Raw genomic sequence first — 20838 nt, forward strand, 5'->3', positions numbered from 1 at the left:
TCCAAGGGCTTGTGTAAGAGCAGGCTATACCCCCGAGCTCTCCAGAGACTGTGAGGAGGTAGGCACCCCAAGCAGGGAATCAGAGGGACAAGGTCTTCTGGTTCGGGGCAGGAAGGGCAAGATCTCTGTCCCTTTGGTCTCAACCTCATATCTGTATCAAGCCTTCAGGAATTAGTAGAGAAATGGGGGAAATGACTCATGGGCTACTCTTAGACAGTGAGGGGTACATTGGAATGGGGTGTTGGCCTTTGTCTGCCCAGCCCTCCCTAAGACTCTCCTAGGTCCTCCCCACCAACTCATTCAAAACAGAGAGGAAAATAATAAGGCAGAAGGAACTGGCTTGTCAGCAAGATCCATGGGCTCATCTCTGGCCTCAACTACCTCATCCTCTGGAAGGACAGGACCTGTCAAAGGGAGTGAAGATGGGTGGGACTGTGGAGGGAAAAGAGAGGAGGGTCTGCCCACCCCCGGTTCTGCCCTCTTGGTCTGGTTCTGCCCTCTTGGTCTGAGTTCAATCCTCCCCCTCCAGTTTGGGAATGGGGGTGAGGCGCCAAGCATCTCAGGGGGAGACAGCTGCGTGCAGTTCACAGCCCACCTTTGGCTGCGCTCAGGTGGCAATCCCAGGCCCCAGGCCACCCCTCCCTGCCTGTCTTTTCTCACTTCCTGAGAGGCTCAGGATAGGGCTGGGAGGATGAGGAAGTAGAGAACTGGTGGTGTGAGCCTGTCCCCCACCTCCTCTTTACTTTGGAGCACTCCCCAAAAGAAGTGACAAGGCCTGGCAGTCTTCCTGCTGAGAGGCTGATTTCCTTATTCAGGTGTTGCTCTTTCTCTTTCAGTCTGTTTCTTGTCTCTGCACACAGGAACTGCACATGCATCGCCTGCCACACTCATGTGCACAAACCCATCCTGTATCACCCACCTACACCTGGACACAGAACTGCATACACCTGTGGACATGAATATGCACCCTCTTATGCCAAGTCAAACACCTGAACCCCATGCAAAAGCTGCCCCTCCTCACAGCTTCCTCCAGGACTAGGCCGCTGGGATCCCTGCCTCCCAGTTAGCAGTCCTGGAGTCCCACATCTCCTCCCCTGAGGCTGGGGAGTGAGCAAGGGGTAAAGAAGGGTGACCACAGAGGCCACTGGCCAGATTCCTTGAAGGCCAGTCCCCCCATAGTGGACACCTTTCTGTGGTGTCCACCACAATTTCTCCCTACTGTGTCCTTTCTGGGGTTTTCCCTTCTGGAGCCCCCTGACCTTTCCCCAGTCAGGGCACCTCCCCCATCCCCAGTCACCTGCTTTGCACCAGAGTCTGGAGGTCTGTCTGTCCAGCTCCTGCCTGGAGGAATGTTTAATCTGGGGTGCAAGATTAAGGCTCAGGCCTATACTAGAGCCGGGGATGAGGGGTGTCCAGGAGGGAAGGCAGGAGGCTGTTATTCTTGGGACTGGAAGCTTTAGGATTGGATATGAGGAAAGCAACTTCAGCACCCTTCCTTCAGGCCCTATCTCACAGGTTAACAGTGCTTTCTCTCTCATTTGGCCATGGGACAGCAGGGCAGTGGCCCTCCTGGAGGTGTTAGTCTGGATCTCCAAGTCTGGGCTTCTGGGGGAGTGGGAATGGGGACAGTAGGGGCAGGAGAGGATGTGCTAGCTAGACAGTTCCCACTGGCACAACTACCTCTCTCTTGTCTTCATTCTCCAGAGGGAGCATCAGGAAGGAGGGGCTGGAAAGAAGGCAAAGGGAAGAAAGCAGGAGGGGAAATCTGGCAGCAGCACCACCAGGCCCAGAAATCTGGAGAGCAAGGGCGGACTGTGGGGGATGGCTCCAGGCCTGGAAGATAAAGCCACAGGAGCCTGTGCAGGCAGCAGCTGCTGTGAGCTCACAACCTCCAGGCCCTCAGGGTTCATTCAACCCTGGCCACCAGGCAGGGGCTTGGCCCAGCTACTTTCTCCCTCTGCATCCGTCTCCGGAAGCCTGCAGGGAAGAGAGGAAAGGCAGGGCAGAGGGCCAGGCAGGGAGGGAGAGCTGTGCTGAAAGAGCATGGACCCTGGAGGAGAAGGCCTGGATCTAAGTCTCATCTCTGCCATTTACTGTGTGACCCCGGGCAAGTCACATAACCCTTTGAACCTGATTCCTCTTCTGTAAAGTGAGACTTATTTTACCTCAAAGCGTTGTCATGAGAACTGCATTCAGTAAAGGAATAATCATTCTAGTCATTATGGTCAAGGCAGAGGAAGAGAGCAGATAAGACAAACCCATCAACATCCAAAGGGTGTCTATCACTACACCTCATTCTGAGAGGGGCTGCTTCCCTCCCGGGTGCTCCATCTTACCAAGCTGACAAAGCGATCAGGAGAAAGAGACAAAGACGCTGAAGCTGAGACATATAGAGGACAAAAACTAAGAGAAACTGAGGATGAGATGATGGAAAAAAGCAGAGAAGATGGCAAGAAAAGAGGGTCTAGCACCTAGCATGTGTCTGGCATGCAGTAGGCACACTGCAAGTATTGACTGAAAGATGGACTTGGTGCCAAGAAGAAGGCTGGACCAATCCACTGGGAGTCAACAGGAACTTGTTGGGCAGAGCCATAATAGCTCTGGGAGTCATGAAAGGACAGAGACTTGCAATAAATGAAGCCAGCAACCCATACAGGCTAGAGTCAGATGCTGTGAGGCTGCTGCCAGCGGGACCCTCCCCCGCTGCTCATCCTCCCACCTGCTCCCCAGGCCTACACCACCACCCCCAACCAAGTCCTGCTTCTCACACTGTCTCAGTCCCTGCTGGCATCCTGGAGTCTCCTGGTGTCATCTCCCCTGGCCCCACAGAGAGCTCTCTCTCTTCTGCAGCTCTGTGGGCAGTGGCAGGCTCAGGATGGGCATGGCTGGCATCCTCCTCTGGCTCTGGCTCCAGGAGCTTCTGTAACTCCATGTACAGCACACAGGCATCACTGCGTGACACCTGCTCCCATCCACTCTCCCGCACATGGAAAAGGTCTACAGAGCCCCCCGAATAGGCATCACGGTGGGTGGCATGGGCCACGGCGCAGCGAGCCAGGGCGTAGGCTTCCTGGGTGCTCATGTCGTAGCGATAGCCACGGTCTAGCACGCCGTAGGCATAGGGAGATCCAGAGCCCACAGAGAAGATATCCCCCTGCAGGCGGGTGCCATCACTATAGACGTAGAAAAGCATAGGGCCAGAGCGGTCCCAGCCGCACAGGGCAGTGGCCACACAGAGATCCAGTCCCCGGTATCGAGACATCATGGCTGACAAGAGCTTGGCAGCACTGGCCACACTGGGCAGCTGACCCTCCCTCAGTTCCCGAAGCCGCAGCTCCCGCTGTAACACCCGATACCAGGTAGCACAGTCGGCGGAGGTGCCAGAGGTGGTGCCCAGGAGGTGCTGGTGCACAGGGATGACCTTGCATGAGGCTGGACACGCCACGTAGCTGCCGCAGGAGGAACGCGTATCGGCTGCAGCAATGACTCCATGGCGGAAGCGGAAGGCCAGGGTGGTAGTGCCATGGGCCAGTCTGGGGCCATGGATCTGCAGGAAGGTTTGAGGGTCACAGCCCCGGGGCACAGCCCAGCCACCAGCCCGAGGCAGGTGAGGTGATGGTCCCTGGGTGTCAGGGGACTGCCACTTGCACACATCCTGCAGAGCCATCGCTGGGGCTGAGTGAAGTTTGGAAGAAGCAAGCCAGGAATTTGTGACTGGGGTCTGGTGGGGTAGGAGGGACGCTACAGAGAAGCTGGGCCACAGCCAGAACTGGCCAGAAAGGCATGTGAGCTGACGCTTCATTTCTCCTCAACCCCCAGTTCAGGCTTTGGGATTGGCTGATGGAGCAGCCGCCTTCATCTCAGAGGACAGCTGAAAGAAGGCAGGTTGAGGCCTGTAGAGTCTCCAGCACTAGGAAGACGCTGCCTCTGCAGTCAGACCTTCACCTTCTGCTGCCCATGACGCATCTGAGAGTCACCCAAAGAGTCTCCTGTCTGTCATCCTCCAACTATCTGGAGTTGGGTGGGAGGCTGGGGTAATGCAGAGAAAAGTGGGCACAAATGGAAGCAGCAGGGCTGGGCTCCTCGTTTCTCCCATGCAGGGCACTGGGCATATAGAGACAAATAAAGCCCTGTCCCTGGCCTGAGAGGGCTCCCAGCCTAGGACGAGGTAAAGACAATTCAGTGGACTGATGATGTGGTCAGAATAGAGCTCCCAGCCTAGGACGAGGTAAAGACAATTCAGTGGACTGATGATGTGGTCAGAATAGAGCTCCCAGCCTAGGACGAGGTAAAGACAATTCAGTGGACTGATGTGGTCAGAATAGAGCTCCCAGCCTAGGACGAGGTAAAGACAATTCAGTGGACTGATGTGGTCAGAATAGAGTGCTGCAACCCCACTGAGGCAGGAGACCTTGGGGCTGGGGACTCTCTTCAGAGATATGGGAGCAAGGAACTCAGCTCACACTTCGAACTCAAGGGATAGATGGGGAAAGAAAAATGGACTGAGGCTGGGTGCAGTGGATCACACTGGTAATTTTAGCACTTTGGGAGACCAAGGCAGGTGGATGACTTGAGCCCGAGTTCCAGACCACCCTGGACAACATATCAAGACCCCCATCTCTACAAAATAAATAAAAATTAGCCAGGGATGGGAGCGGAGGCTCACACTTCCCAGCACTTTGGGAGGCAGAGGCGGGTGGATCACGAGGTCAGGAGTTCGAGACCAGCCTGGTCAATATGGTGAAACCCCATCTCTACTAAAAATACAAACAAACAAACAAAAAAATTAGCTGGGCGTGGTTCATGCTCTTGTAGTCCCAGTTGCTCGTGAGCTGAGGCAGAAGAATCACTTGAACCCAGAAGGTGGAGGTTGCAGTGAGCCGAGATCGCACTACTGCACTCCAGCCTGGGTGACAGAGCAAGACTCCATCTAAAAAAACAAAACAAAACAAAACAAAAATTAGCCAAGCATGGTGGCACATACCTGTAATCCCAGCTACTCAGGAAGCTGAGGTGAGAGGATCACCTGAGCCCAAGAGGTCAAGGTTGCAGTGAGCTGTGATTGTGCCATTGCACTCCTGCCTGGGCAACACTGACACCCTGTCTCAATAAAAAATAAAGAAAGGAAAATAAATAAAATTAAATTTAAAAGGCCGAGCATAGTGGCTCATGCCTGTAATACCAGCACTTTAGGAGGCAGAGGAGGGCAGATCACCTGAGTTCAGGAGTTCGAGACCAGCCTGGCCACCATGGTGAAACCCCCATCTCTACTGAAAATACAAAAAAAAAAGTAGCCAGGTGTGGTGGTGGATGCCTGTAATCCCAGCTACTTGGGAGGCTGAGGCAGGAGAATCGCTTGAACCCAGGAGGTGGAGGTTGCAGTGAGCTGCCATTGCACTCCAGCCTGGGCAACAAGAGCAAAATTCCGTTTCAAAAATAAAGAAATAAGTAAAGTAATTAATTAATTAAAAGTGGACTAAAGCAAAGACAAGAGAAAAAAGAGCAAGAGAACTTTTTAACAGTGGGAAGGAGAAAGAGGCTGAAATATTTTCCACAGAGGCAGATTGCTGAGGAATGAAGGAAACTAGAACCTGAAGGTCTCTTTCTTCCTTGTTTTGGAGATAAATATGTCCTTCTCTCTGTATACAGAGATGGCATTCCTGACAGTTCTTTGGCAGTACGTCTTTGACTTGTATTGAAGTCCAAAGGATCTAGTGGCTTTCTAGCTCCTGCTCCCCCTTCTGCCTAATAGTTCACAATGGCAACAGAGAGGCTTGTAATTCCAAGGTAGGAGAAACAACTGATCTTAACTCCATAATGCTGAGTCTGTAAGTCTTAGACCAACCAGGGGTGTTATAGGAGTGGGGTTGGTGGACCCTGACAGCTGACCCTTCAGAAGGTTGAAGTCAAGGCCAGGTATGTTGGCTTACGCCTGTAATCTCAGCATGTTGGGAAGCCAAGGCGGGTGAATCACTTGAGCCCAGGAGTTCGAGATCAGCCTGGGCAACATGGTGAAACCTCACCTCTACAAAAAATACAAAAAATTAGCCGGGTGTGGTTGTGTGTGTCTGTAGTCCCAGCTACGTGGAAGGCTGAGGTGAGAGGATCACTTGAGCACTCACTGAGTGAGGCTGCAGTGAGCTGAGATCGTGCCACTGCACTCCATGCACTCTAGACTGGGCAACAAAGTAAGATCCTGTCTCAAAAAAAAAAAAAAAAAAAAAAATCCAGTTAATTGGGGCAGAGTGACAAGCTGCAACTACTCCAGCAACATGTGCCATACTTATGTTTTACTAAACGTTGCAGCTCAAGGTGGTGCTGTGGAAATGGATTTATTTGAAGAAACAGACCCACACACAAAGGAAAGAGTCTGGACCCTCCAGACATAATGATGGTGGCGCTGTGGCATCATAGCTTTCTGGAGCCTCAGTACTAAGGAAAGGTGTAAACATGGCCATGGGAAAGTTGGAGAAACCCAAAGGGCATGCTAAGGTCCAACCAGTCTTTCTCTTCTCATTGGCGTAGGACCACCAGGAAATCTTGCTGAAAGGTAAGAATATATCTTCTTTAATTCTTTCTTTTTGAGATGGAGTTTCACTCTTGTCACCCAGACTGGAGTGCAATGGTGTGATCTTGGCTCACCCAACCTCTGCCTCCCAGGCTCAAGTGATTCTCCTGCCTCAGCCTCCCAAGTAGCTGGGATTACAGGCACCCACCACCACACCCAGGTAATTTTTGTACTTTTAGTAGAGACAGGATTTCGCCATCTTGGCCAGGCTGGTCTTGAACTCCTGACCTGAGGTGATCCACCCACCTTGGCCTCCCAAAGTATTGCGATTACAGGTGTGAGCCACTGAGCCCAGCCTAGAATATATCTTCTTTCTAAAGGCTAAGTCTTAGACTTTTTGTAGATGGATTGCCACCTCCCTAGGTCAAGCCATTATCAAGTCAGGTCTGAACAGTTGAATGACCTCCTAATTGAGCATTCACCACTCTCCCATTGTAATCTTACCCTCTACATGGACATGTTTTCCTAAAGTATTACTCAAATCCTGTGTTTTCTCTGCTAGGAAAACTTGGAGAGTTATAAGATAAAATCAAATCTTGCTGATTTGATTTTCTCTTCTATCCCAAGCTGGCATGTAAGACCCACTATGGTCCAATCTAAATCTATCTATCACAGGCTCTTTTCTCTCTATTCCTAACACATCTCCCACCTCCCTTTCACCGATTTGAATCCTATTCCACAATCTGGCTTAAGTGTCACCTGTTGTGAAATTCCTTCCCAGGTATGGGCTGAGAAAGGAGAGGCTGTGAGCGGACCAAGTCAGATTTAGAAAAATGAATCCAGACCTTGACAAAGCCATCCTGGATCCACAGCCTCTTTTCAATCTATATTGACTCCCTCACCCACCTCTGAACCACAGCACTTATCATTTGTACTTCTCCTTAACGAAGTCCCCAGGAATAGGGACCCTGGAGCAGAGAACGCATGTGAGGTAGGTTGGGAATGGATTATGGAAGGCCTTGATTGCTATGCTGAGGAGCCTGAATTCACAGAACCAATTTTTTTTTTTTTTTTTTGAGATGGAGTCTCGCTCTGTCGCCCAGGCTGGAGTGCAGTGGTGAGATCTCTGCTCACTGCAAGCTCCGCCTCCCGGGTTCAAGCAATTCTCCTGCCTCAGCCTCCAGAGTAGCTGGAACTATAAGCGTGTGCCACTGCGCCTAATTTTTTGTATTTTTAGTAGAGACAAAATACAAAATACTTTTAGTAGAGACAAAATGTTAGCCAGGATGATCTCGATCTCCTGACCTCGTGATCCGCCCACCTTGGCCTCCCATAGTGCTGGGATTGCAGGCATGACCCACCACGCCTGGCCCACAGAACATTTTTAAGCAGGTGAGTGTTAAGATCAAGATGGTGTTTTAGGCCTGGTGTGGTGGCTCACGCCTGTAATCCCAGCACTTTGGGAGGCCATAGCAGGCAGATCACCTGAGGTCAGGAGTTCAAGGCCAGCCTGCCCAACATGGCAAAATCCCATATCTACTAAAAATACAAAAAGAAAAAAAAAATAACTGGGCATGATGGCAAGCGCCTGTAATCCCAGCTACTTAGGAGGCTGAGGCAGGAGAATCGCTTGAACCTGGGAAGCAGAGGTTGTAGTGAGCTAAGATCACGCCACTGTACTCCAGCCTGGGTGACAAGAGCAAAACTCTATTTCAAAAAAAAAAAAAAAAAAAACGGTGTTTTAGGAAAACAAATCTGATGCTGTGCAGAATGAATTAGAGAGTGACAATTTAGATCCACAAATCAGTTAGGAGGCGGCCAGGCACGGTGGCTCACACCTGTAATCCCAGCACTATGGAAGACTGAGGTGGGCAGATCATCTGAGGTCAGCAGTTCAAGACTAGCCTGGTCAACATGGCAAAACCCCATCTCTACTTAAAATAAAAAAATAAAAAAATAAAAAAATTATCCAGCCATGGTGGCACACTCCTGTAGTTCCAGCTACTTGGGAGGCTAAGGCAGGAGAATCACTTGAATCCGGGAGATAGAGGTTGCAGTGAGCCAAGATTGTGCCACTGTACTCCAGCCTGGGCGACAGAGTAAGACTCCATCTAGAAAAGAAAGGAAAGAAAAGAAAGGAAGAAAGGAAGAAAGGAAGGAAGGAAGGAAGGAAGGAAGGAAGGAAGGAAGGAAGGAAGGAAGGAAGGAAGGAAGAAAGAAAGAAAGAAAGAAAGAGAAAGAAAGAGAAAAAAAAGAAAAAAATCAGTTAGGAGAATATTTCAGCAATTCCGGAATGAGGACATGAGAAGCCAAAGGTGGTATCAGTTATAATGAAAAAGAATGTGAGAAACACTGAAGTGCAAATAATCAACAGGAGCAGGCAACTAACTGGATGTGAAGGAAAGAAAAAAGTTGTCAAAGATGAGCAAGGGCTTCAAACCTTTGTGACTAGAAGATCATTGCTGTCATTCTTTCCCATGTTCATTTGGCAAATATGTATTAAGCATACAGTGGGTACAGAAATGAATAGTAAATACTTGTATTTAAAAGCTCACAATCCAGTAGGAGATAAATGTAATTTCTAACCAGGTAAAATGTGAAAGGGCCTTAAGAGAGGTACACATGCTATCAGTGGCAGAGTGAAAAACCACTGGAAGAAGCCAGAAGGACTAGTTGCACTGCAGGAGTGACTGCAAAATAATATATGCCCAGTAAACAGACACACTGCATTTTCCACACTATCCAAGTGTGAAACACAAAGATCTGCTTAATTGCATTCTGATGATTGGGCTTGGAAAGGGTTGCCAATTTCAGCATTAAAAATATAGCATAGGCCGAGTGCAGTGGCTCACACCTGTAATCCCAGCACTTTGGGAGGCTGAGGCAGGCGGATCACCTGAGGTCATGGTGAAACCCCATCTCTACTAAAAACACAAAAATTAGCCAGGAGTAAGGTCGGGGTGGTGGCTCACGCCTGTAATCCCAGCACTTTGGGAGGCCGAGGTGGGCGGATCACGAGGTCAGGAGATGGAGAGCATCCTGGCTAACAAGGTGAAACTCATTTCTACTAAAAATACAAAAAAAAAGAAAAAGAAAATTAGCTGGGCGTGGTGGCGGGCGCCTGTAGTCCCAGCTACTCGGGAGGCTGAGGCAGGAGAATGGCGGGAACCCGGGAGGCGGAGCTTGCAGTGAGCTGAGATGGCACCACTGCACTCCAGCCTGGGCGACAGAGCAAAACCTGTCTCAAAAAAAAAAAAAAAAAAAAAAAAAAAAAAATTAGCCAGGAGTCGTGGCAGGCATCTGTAATCCCAGCTACTCAGGACGCTGAGGCAAGAGAATCGCTTGAACCCGGGAGGTGGAAGTTGCAGTGACCCGAGATCACGCCCTTGCACTCCAGCCTGGGGGACAAGAGCGAGACTTTGTCTCAAACACAAACAAACAAAATACAGCATATGGCTGGGCGCAGTGGCTCACGCCTGTAATGCCAGCACTTTGGGAGGCTGAGGTGGGTGGATTTCCTGGGGTCAGGAGTTCGAGACCAGCCTGGCCAACGTGGTGAAACCTCGTCTGTACTAAAAATACACACACACACACACACACAATTAGCTGGACATGGTGGCGGGCGCCTGTAATCCCAGCTATTCAGGAGGCCGAGGCAGGAGAATCACTTGAACCTGGGAAGCAGAGGTTGCAGTGAGCAGAGATCTTGTCACTGTGCTCCAGCCTGGGTGACAGAGCAAGCCTCCATCTCAAAAGAAAAAAAAAGAAAAAGAAAAAGAAAAAAAAAATGCAGAGTCTGCTGGGGGAAAGATGGGGCTGAATTGGGCATCAGAAGAAAGTGAAATTTCGATGTTGATAGATGTTGCTGCTAGAATCCAACAAGGAAGGCCAGACACTGACTTCATAGAACCATAAAGCAGGAGGCAACATTTCATACATATGCACACTTCCTGGTTTGTTATAGTTCCCAAAAGATTTGAAAAATGAAGGTGGGTGGAGGGAGGAAGAGGCAATGAAATATAGTACGTTCCTGAATAAAGGGCATCATCTTAGCAAGTTGAAGTTAGAGAATCTCTTGGTACATATTTATGCAGTCTCAACCGTCCTCCAGGCTCTGAGATGGTAAATTACTACTGGCACTTATTCAAGTCTGACTTGAGAATCTAGTTTGTGGATTAACTGGACCCTTTGCTTTTTCTTCTTCCATCTGCCTTTTAGGCAATTCATTACTTATTCGAATTTCCACCAGACGGTAGGAGTCAAGAGAAGGAATATTGGATATTAAAAACCGGTTACTGTTAAAGAAGGGTTGCTGTATGGCGACTGACAACAGGAGGTATAGCACTTTATTTTGCTGCGTTTTTTACCACTAATTACTGTGGTTTAACTAATATAGGGAAATGGCCTCAGAATGGATTCTTTTATCCAGTTTTAGAGGGTGCCCTTAAACAAGATGGCAACCTCAGGGGCGTTAACAAGGTGCTGAAGCAGCAGCGATGTAACCTGTTGCTTGGACACCGGGCTGGAGTGGGAGGACTCACCGCTAAGGGTTCAGAACCGATTTTCAACCAGTCACGCCCTTCTCAAAGATGGCCGACCTCACTTCCCTCACGCAACATGGTCGTTTTCAGACACTTCCTGTGAATTTGAGGTTACTCTGATCTCGGACTACTTGCATAACCAACGCCAAGATGGCAGGTACGTCCTTTAACAATTTAAGATTAGTGAAGCCATCTATTTCCCCAACCCCCTTCGTGAAAATGGTCTTTCCCATCTGGCTTTTCTTTTTGGAGGCGTGGTTGCCAGCAGTCAAAATGGCTCCTTTCGGGAATAGATTTAATAGGAAGTGAAGCTGTGACGGCGAGGCGTTGCCCGACCTATCTTTGCTAGGCGTTCTCAGAGTTAGTTCTTTCTGCCCACACTAGACATGGCGCTTGCCAGCGTGTTGGAGAGACCGCTACCGGTGAACCAGCGCGGGTTTTTCGGACTCGGGGGTCGTGCAGATCTGCTAGATCTAGGTCCAGGGAGTCCCAGTGATGGGCTGAGCCTGGCCGCGCCCGGCTGGGGTGTCCCAGAGGAGCCAGGGATCGAAATGCTTCATGGAACAACCACCCTGGCCTTCAAGGTGCGGAGCCAGCCCCCTTGCCAGGCTGATTATTGAACGCCCGCGACTTGCCTGGCCTCCCAGCCTGACCGGAGTTTGCAGTGGCCTTGGCCACCAACCCAGGCGGAGGCGCGGTCCTCTCGTTCGGACCGCAGCAGTTTTGCTGTCTCATTGACCCAGGAGACCCCTGTCTTTGCTCTGGTTGGAGAGGGTGGCGGTGGGGCCGGGGGTAAGTCGGGGAAGGAAGCCGAGGCCTCTTGGGTTGATTCCTAGGCGACCCCAGGTTGCTGCTGTTCAGGATCTTCTAGCTGGGAAAGGGGAAAGGCCGCAACAACAATGAACCTTGGCCGAGGGAAGGCTTTTGTAACCGTTTACCAAAGTTTTGGAAACTGGGCGGCCCCTCAAGGCAAGGGTAACCGAAACTGGCATAAAGGGGAAGCTGGATTCCTCATCTATAAAATGATTTTTTTTGTTGTTTTTGAGACAGGGCTTCGCCCTGTCGCTCAGGCTGGAGTGCAATGGCGCCAGCGCCTCAGCCTCCAGAGTAGCTGAGACTGTAGGCACACACCACCACGACAGGCTAAGTTTTTTACTTTTTGTAGAGATGGATCTCCCTGTGTTGCCCAGGCTGGTCTCCAGCACCTGGCCTCAAGCGATCCTCCCGCCTTGGCCTCCCAAAATGCCAAGGTTACAGGAGTGAGCCACCACGCCCATCTTATAAAATGAATTTAATATGAGTTATATCCATGTAAAGGGATTGAGATGTGAAGCTCAGGTGACATTAATATATGGGGAAGTAGAGAAGTATACTGTGAAGTATAAAAGGATGGAGAAAGAGATGTGCTGAGTTTGGATTGATGCAAAAAGAAGTATGGTAGGAGTGTTTTTGTGGTCTTATGTGGCCTGTTTTGTGTTTTCCTCTGATCTTTACAGTTCCGCCATGGAGTCATAGTTGCAGCTGACTCCAGGGCTACAGCGGGTGCTTACATTGCCTCCCAGACGGTGAAGAAGGTGATAGAGATCAACCCATACCTGCTAGGCACCATGGCTGGGGGCGCAGCGGATTGCAGCTTCTGGGAACGGCTGTTGGCGCGGCAATGTCGGATCTATGAGCTTCGAAATAAGGAACGCATCTCTGTAGCAGCTGCCTCCAAACTGCTTGCCAACATGGTGTATCAGTACAAAGGCATGGGGCTGTCCATGGGCACCATGATCTGTGGCTGGGATAAGAGAGGCCCTGGTGAGTTAAGCTGCAACCACATTATCCTTGGGCTGACACTACAGAGAGGAGGAGTTCTATGGACAGATGAATTAAAGGGTTTGGTGTCAATGCTGAGGAAGTGTAATTAGGTCCTTAGCCCTTCTTTCTCTCTCCTTTTTTTTTTTTTTAAGACTGTCTCATTCTGTCACTCAGGCTGGAGTGCAGTGGCATGATCTTAGTTCACTGCAGCCTCCGCCCCCAGGTTTAAGCGATTCTTATGCCTCAGCTTCCCGTGTAGCTGGGATTACAGGCGCCCGCCACCATACTTGGTTAGTTTTTGTTTTTGTTTTTTTTTGAGACGGAGTTTCGCTCTTGTCACCTAGGCTGGAGTGCAATGGTGCAATCTTGGCTTATTTCAACCTCCACCTCCGGGATTCAGGCGATTCTCCTGCCCCTGCCCCCGAAGTAGCTGGGATTATAGGCATGCACCACCACACCTGGCTGATTTTTGTATTTTTAGTAGAGATGGGGGTTTGCCATCTTGGTCAGGCTGGTCTCGAACTTCTGACCTCAGGTGATCCACCCTCCTCGGCTTCCCAAAGGACTGGGATTACAGTCATGAGTCACTGTGCCCGGCCTTATTTTTGTGTTTTTAGTAGAGACGGGATTTCACCATGTTTGCCAAGCTGGTATCCAATGCACATGATCCACTGACCTTGGCCTTGGCCTCCCAAAGTGCTGGGATTACAGGTATAAGCCACCGCACCCAGCCTGTTCCTTGTCTTTTTCAAGGAAGGCACTGTAGTATAGGAAAAGGGATGGAGTTAAATCAGCTGTGTCATTGACTACCTGTGTGACAGTGGGCATGCATATTTTCTCAGCCTCTGTTTTATCATCTGTTATATTGGTTAAGTGAGGTAACAAATGTAAACCTACTAGTATAGTGTCTGGCTAATAATTTTCCATCTGTTCTCTCTCCTATAAAATAAGACCCAGAGGCCAGGCGTGGTGGGTCATACTTGTAATCCCAGCATTTTAGGAGGCCGAGGCAGGTGGATCACCTGAGGTCAGGAATTCAAGACCAGCCTGGCCAACATGGCGAAACCCTGTCTCTACTAAAAATACAAAAATTAGCCCGGCGTGGTGGCAGGCGCCTCTAATCCCAGCTACTCAGGAGGCTGAGGCACGAGAATCGCTTGAACCCAGGAGGTGGATGTTGCAGTGAGCAGAGATCACGCCACTGCACTCCAGCCTGGGCAATAAAGTGAGACTCTGTCTCCAAAAAATAAATAAATAAATAAACAAGAATTTGTTGAATCCTACATGTAGCAGTAGTGCTATTTCAAGTGTTCATTGGCCATGTGTGGCTTGTGGCTACTGTATTAGACTCTAATATATGGTTGTCCCTCAAAAGTTAGTCATTTCTCTTCTGTTTTTTTCTTTTCTTTTTTTCTTTTTTTTTTTTTTGAGACGAAGTTTTGCTCTTGTCGCCTAGTCTGGAGTGCAATGGCATTGTCTCGGCTCACTGCAACCTCTGCCTCCTGGATTCAAACGATTCTCCTGCTGCAGCCTCCCAAGTACCTGGGATTACAAGCGCCTGCCACCATGCCCAGCTAATTTTGTATTTTTAGTAGAGATGGGGTTTCACCATGTTGGCCAGGCTGGTCTCAAAATCCTGACCTCAGGTCATTCGCCTGCCTCAGCTTCTCAAAGTGCTAGGATTAAAGGCGTGAGCCACTGCACCTGGCCTCTTCTCCTTTTTCCTTTAGAGAGTCTTTGGCCTAGAAGGAGGCTTTTGGGCTCCTCTCTTTTTTTGGGGGGGTGGGTATAGAGTCTCACTCTTGTCGCCCCGACTGGAGTGCAGTGGCGCAATCTCAGCTCACTGCACTCTCCGCCTCCCAGGTTCAAGTGATTCTCCTGCCTCAACCTCCCATGTAGCTGAGAATACAGGCATGTGCCACCATGCCCATCTAATTTTTGTATTTTTAGTAGAGACAGGGTTTCACCATGCTGGCCAGGCTGGTCTTGAACTCCTGACCTCAGGTGATCTGCCCACCTCAGCCTGCCAAAGTGTTGAGATTACAGGGGTGAGCCATTGCGCCCAGTCCTGGGCTCATTTCTTTTATTTCTTTGCTGGTTATAATCACCCTTAACAATCGTGCTAGGTCCTGTTCTATCATCTCTGAAAATAAGTTCCTTAGCCTGTTTTTCCTTTCCAGCATTTAAGAAACTTGCCAGAAAGTTCGACTCTGTATTTGATGTCATTTCCTCATCAGCCAGTTTTGAATCGTCCCTTTAGTAAAGTTGGAGTATAGCTAGTCACTTTCTACTTTCCCCTTCCATATGCTTAAAAATAATTATTTCCTCCTTTTGTTTTTGCTTCATTAATTTACCTGTTTACTAAATACCTAGTTACCTTGTAGAACAATTATAGGATACCTGCCACTTTTTCACTTGCTTTCAAATGAGAGTAGAAAGGGATGTAGGCAGTATCTGCTCACTACCCAATGGAGGATGAAAGGAAACTAAAAACTGGATGTGAGAGAGGAGCTCAGTTTGTTACTTTGGAAATTGAGACACTATTCTCTGAAAGGTGGGAAAAGACAGTTCCATACATTTTACATGATCCAGGGAAGCATTTTGGAATTGCTGCTGTGAACTCTTAACTGGTAGATTTGTTCTAGGTGATGGAAACAGTGTAAGAGAGTACAGGGACTGGGTAGCAAGGAAAATCCAGGGAGACTGAGCATCATTTAAATAGTACCTTCAAGAGGCCTTCCTGACTACCCCGTCCCATTCATTGTGAGTCAGCGCCTTGCCTCATATTACAGTTGGCCCTTGAGCAACATGGATTTGAATCACTCAGGTCCACTTATACGCAGATACTTTTCAACCCAATTCTGATTGAAAATACGCATTCCCAGAATTTGAAACCCGAATATACAGAGGGTCTATTTATTTATTTATTTATTTATTTATTTTGAGGGTGGAGTTTTGCTCTTGTCACCCAGGCTGGAGTGCAATGGCGCGATCTCAGCTCACTGCAACCTCCGCCTCCTGGGTTCAAGTGATTCTCCTGCCTCAGCCTCCTGAGTAGCTGGGATTACAGGTACCCACCACCCTGCCAGCTAACTTTTATGTTTTTAGTAGAGACAGGGTTTCACCATGTTGGCCAGGCTGGTCTTAAACTCCTGACCTCAGGTGACCACCTGACTCAGCCTCCCAAAGTGCTGGGATTATAGGCGTGAGCCACCACAGCCGGCCAACTTTTCGTATATGCAGGTTCTGCAGTGCCAACTTTGGGACTTGAGTGTGCATGGATTTTGGTATATGCAGGGGTCTTGGGACGAATCCCCTTCATGTACAAAAGGACGACTGTACTTAACCCAAGGCTGAATAAGATAAATATTTTTTTTTTGAGACGGAGTCTCGCTCTGTCACCCAGGCTGGAGTGCAGTGGCATGATCTCTGCTCACTGCAAGCTTGGCCTTCCGGGTTCACGCCATTCTCCTGCCTTAGCCTCCTGCGTAGCTGGAACTACAGGCACCTACCACCATGCCTGGCTAATTTTTTGTATTTTTAGTAGAGACGGGGTTTCACCGTGTTAGCCAGGATGGTGTCAATTTCCTGACCCCGTGATCCACCTGCCTCAGCCTCCCAAAGTACTGGGATTACAAGCGTGAGCCACCGCGCCCGGCCTGATAAATACCATTTTTAAAAGAACCAGTTGGCTGGGCGCGGTGGTTCACTTTGGGAGACCGAGACCACCTGAGGTCAGGAGTTCGAGACCAGCCTGACCAACATGGTGGAACCCTGTCTCTACTAAAAATACAAAATTGTGGTGGCACATGCCTGTAAACCCAGCTACTCAGGGAGATGAGGCAGGATAATCTCTTGCACCCTGGAGGGGCATGCCTGTAATCCCAGATCCTCAGGAGGCTGAGGCAGGACAGCCACTTGAACCTGGGAGGCAGAGGTCGCAGTAAGCTGAGATCGTGCCATTGCACTCCAGCTTGGGAAGGAAACGAGCGAAATTTTGCCTCAAAAATCAGTCAGTCAATCAATAAAAAGAACCAGTCAAATGCTGAAGGAGTTTTGAGGAGGAAGAGATTACTTATGATGGGAGGAATTAGGGAAGACTTCATGGATTGGTGGTAGTTGTCCTGGACGTGAAAAAGGGAAAGGGAACATAACAAAGAAAGGGAGGAAAGAAGCATGAAGCTTTTGAGGAGTAACTGAAAGTCCAGTTTAATTGGAACTAAGTGGGTGAAGGGGAATAGTGAGCCAAAAAGCCAGAAGGGTACGTTGGAATCAGATGGTGACCCCCCTAGGCAAGAGCATGGCAGTAGGGCTGAGAAGGGGCCAGAGAAAGCAGTAAAGTAGACATGAGAATCACCTGAACCTGAAAACCAGTAAGGGCAGTGGTGCTCAAGCTGGCTTGCGTTAGAATCACCTGGAGGACTTAAAAAACAAGTTCCATACCTGTTTCCCACCCCACACCAATTATAAAGAACACCTAGGGTAAGTCCTATGCATTTTTGAAAAAATCTTTGTTGGATGACTCTAGTGCACGGTGAGATGTGAGAACCACTAAAATAGGAAAAAGAGTAGTGATGCCATTGGCAGAATTTCAGAAGACAGGAGGAAGCGTGGGTTAGTGGCGCACAAGAGAGATGAGTTTGGTAGGTAATGGAGAACCACTGGTATCTAAGTTTAGGAAGTTTGAATCTGAACTTGATGACAAGGGATTCAGCTGGAGGAATCCAGTAGGCAGTTAGGATTGAACACTTGGTCTTAATTTTCATCTGTACCAAAAGTTAGCTAGTTTTTTCATAAAGGGCCAAATAGTAAATATTTTAGACCTGCAGGCCTAAATCTTTGTCTCAAATACTTAACTCTGCTGGTGTTGCACAAAACAACCATAGACAGTATGGAAACAGTGGCTGTGTTCCAATAACATTTTAATTACAAAAATAAAGGCAGTTGGCCTGGCCAAACCCTGTTCTATACCAGCAATAGAAATATAATGTGAGCCATATATGTAATTTTACATTTTATACTAGCTACATTTTTTAAGTTAAAAAGAAAAAAATTAATTTCAACATATTTTGTTTAACCTAATAAATCCAAAATATTATGTCAGCAGGTAGTACTTGTTCATTTCAAATGCTCAACTAGTCCCATGTGGCTAGTGGCTACCATATGGACAGTGCAGGTCTTTACAATATGATTACGAACTCTAGGCTTTATTATCCTCCTGTGTAAAGTATGTCTTGTTCTCCAGATATTTTAAACTCTTTGAGTTCTGGGATTATAGAATTTGTTTTTCTGTCACACAGGCTGGAGTGCAGTGGCATAATCACAGCTCACTGTGATCTCAACCTCCTGGGCTCAAGTGACTGGGATTATGGGGTCTTTTGGTGGGCGAGTGGGGATTATGTTTTGTTTGCTTGTTTCTTGAAACGGAGTTTCACTCTTGATGCCCAGGCTGGAGTGCAATGGTGCGATCTCAGCTCACTGGAACCTCCACCTCCCAAGTTCAAGTGATTCTCCTGCCTCAGCCTCCTGAGTAGCTGGGATTACAGGCATGCGCCACCACACCCGGCTAATTTTGTATTTTTAGTAGAGACAAGGTTTCTCCATGTTGGTCAGGCTTGTCTTGAACTCCCAACCTCCGGTGACCCACTTGCCTCGGCCTCCCAAAGTGCTGGGATTACAGGCTTGAGCCACTGCGCCTGGCTGGGGATTATGTTTTAAATGTTATCTTTAACAGTGTCTGAAGTTCTGTGCTTGAAACCTAAGTCATTTGGAATACACTTGCTTTGTGGGTGTGCTGAGAGGATCGGCAACATGGCAAGGTAGTTACCATAATGTAAGGTGAGATGGGGTGGTATGCTGTAGAATCCTGGAGTCTTAATATTAAATTTTATTCCTTCAGGTTTTTTTTTTTTTTCTGAAGACAGCATCTCAGTCTGTTGCCCAAGCTGGAGTGTGGTGGTGTGACTATAGCTCACTGCAGCCTGCACCTCCTGAGCTCAAACAGTCCTCCTGTTTCAACCTCCCACAGACATGCACCACCACACCCAGCTAGCTTTTAAAAGAATAATAATGATTTCATAGAAGTCCTATCTTGTATTTATGTTGGCTTCCCTGGGTTTCTCTTTTTTTAATGTATATTATTTATTTATTATTATTTTATTTTGAGACAGAATTTCGCTCTTGTTGCCCAGGCTGGAGTGCAATGGCGTGATCTTGGCTCACCGCAACCTCTGCCTCCCAGGTTCAAGTGATTCTCCTGCCTCAGCCTCCCAAGTAGGGAGATTATAGGCATGTGCCACCATGCCTGGCAAATTTTGTATTTTTAGTAGAGACGGGGTTTCTTCATGTTGGTCAGGCTGGTCTCGAACTCTTGACCTCAGGTGATCTGCCCACCTCGGCCTCCCAAAGTGCTGGGATTACAGGTGTGAGCCACCTTGCCTGACCTACTTTTTTATTTTTTATTCTAGGTTTTAAGAGAACTGCTAACCGGGCGAGGTGGCTCATGCCTATAATCCCAGCACTTTGGGAGGCTGAGGAGGGCAGATCCCCAGAGGTCAGGAGTTCGAGACCAGCCTTACCAACATGGTGAAATTCCTTATCTACTAAAAATACAAAAATTAGCTGGGCATGTTTGTGAGCACCTGTAATCCCAGCTACCTGGAAAGCTGAGGCAGGAGAATCACTTCAACCCAGGAGGTGGAGGTTGTGGTGAGCCGAGATGGCACCATTGCACTCCAGCCTGGGCAACAAGAGCGAAACTCCATTTCAAAATAAAAGAACTACTGCCTTGGCGTAGGAATTAGATATCAAAAGGGGTGATCTTTTTTTTTTTTTTCCTGCTAACCTCATCTCCCTTTCCAGGCCTCTACTACGTGGACAGTGAAGGGAACCGGATCTCAGGGGCCACCTTCTCTGTAGGTTCTGGCTCTGTGTATGCGTATGGGGTCATGGATCGGGGCTATTCCTATGACCTGGAAGTGGAGCAGGCCTATGATCTGGCCCGTCGAGCCATCTACCAAGCCACCTACAGAGATGCCTACTCAGGAGGTGCAGTCAACCTCTACCACGTGCGGGAGGATGGCTGGATTCGAGTCTCCAGTGACAATGTAGCTGATCTACATGAGAAGTACAGTGGCTCTACTCCCTGAAAGAGGGTGGATGCAGCTGCTTGTGTTTCTTGAGGTGACTGTCATTGGTAATATGGATACAGTGACCCATCCCCCATCCTATTTATAGTGGAAGGGCCTTCAATTGTATCAATACTTTAAGTTCTGGCACATTGACCTCTATGTGTTACCAGTCATTAATGAGCTGCTGCAGAGGTGACTATTTGTTTTACTTTCTTGGATGTTAACATTACACTACTCACTACTCAACCTCAGCCTGTGTTGCGTCTGTTGTCACACTGTCCCTCCTCCAAGCACTTTTCAGTCAAATAAGCCAGGACAGTGGGAAGGAAGTGACTGTAATTACAGGAAACAGTGGTGTGAAGACATTGTCTAGTGAATACATTAACGTCCCCACTCATGAAGCTAATAATGGAGAAGGAGAGAGAGGGAGGGAGGAGGGAGACACTTCTCGATTCGGTTTACAAAGAGATGAAAAGTTGATGAGGTGGAAAGATGCACAGGGCTGTACCAGGCAGGGCTCCAGGGGAAAAGGCTGTCACCCTGTGGTGAGGGAAGGGAGGCTGAGGCTACTTGCAGAGCAGAAGGGTGAGGAGGGTAAATCTTGACTTTTAAACCAACTGGGAAGGGAAGGCTTGGACCCTGGGAAGGGGAGGGCAAAGAGGCGGCTGTGAAAGCAGTAGTAACCACAAGGTTGGAGATCCTTGTCCTTTTGGTCCTCTGGTGCATATGTGTGGAGGGGAGAGGGTAGTGATGGGGAGTTTATAGCCTCCTGGTCAGGAAGCATCACTAAATTGTCAATGGAATGTGTGGGTGGGGAAGAGGCCCTGCTGAGAGCACAGAGATGGCTGATTTATCA

General features: G+C 48.6%; 2 protein-coding genes across 4 annotated transcripts; one reads left to right on the forward strand and one right to left on the reverse strand.

The window, feature by feature from the left end:
• Positions 1-2660: 2660 nt before the first annotated feature.
• Positions 2661-3999, reverse strand: PSMB11 (proteasome subunit beta 11). Its single transcript, XM_007990816.3, has one exon. It carries the CDS (start codon positions 3800-3802, stop codon positions 2765-2767), a length of 1038 nt encoding a protein of 345 aa, XP_007989007.1. The 5' UTR covers positions 3803-3999; the 3' UTR covers positions 2661-2764.
• Positions 4000-11084: 7085 nt separating this feature from the next.
• On the forward strand, positions 11085-20228 carry PSMB5 (proteasome 20S subunit beta 5). 3 transcript variants are annotated; one of them, XM_007990814.3, is made up of 3 exons: positions 11085-11206; positions 12546-12852; positions 19714-20228. In XM_007990814.3, exons 2-3 carry the CDS (start codon positions 12657-12659, stop codon positions 19998-20000), a joined length of 483 nt encoding a protein of 160 aa, XP_007989005.1. In that variant the 5' UTR covers positions 11085-11206; positions 12546-12656; the 3' UTR covers positions 20001-20228. The 3 variants fall into 3 exon arrangements, with proteins under 3 accessions (XP_007989005.1, XP_007989004.1, XP_007989006.1); XM_007990813.3 differs by lacking the exon at positions 11085-11206 and adding an exon at positions 11316-11633; XM_007990815.3 differs by lacking the exons at positions 11085-11206; positions 19714-20228 and adding exons at positions 11408-11633; positions 18587-18690.
• The last annotated feature ends 610 nt before the right edge of the window (positions 20229-20838 follow it).

This window comes from Chlorocebus sabaeus, chromosome 29 (assembly GCF_047675955.1).
Source record: "Chlorocebus sabaeus isolate Y175 chromosome 29, mChlSab1.0.hap1, whole genome shotgun sequence".
NCBI classification, from domain to species: domain Eukaryota; kingdom Metazoa; phylum Chordata; class Mammalia; order Primates; family Cercopithecidae; genus Chlorocebus; species Chlorocebus sabaeus.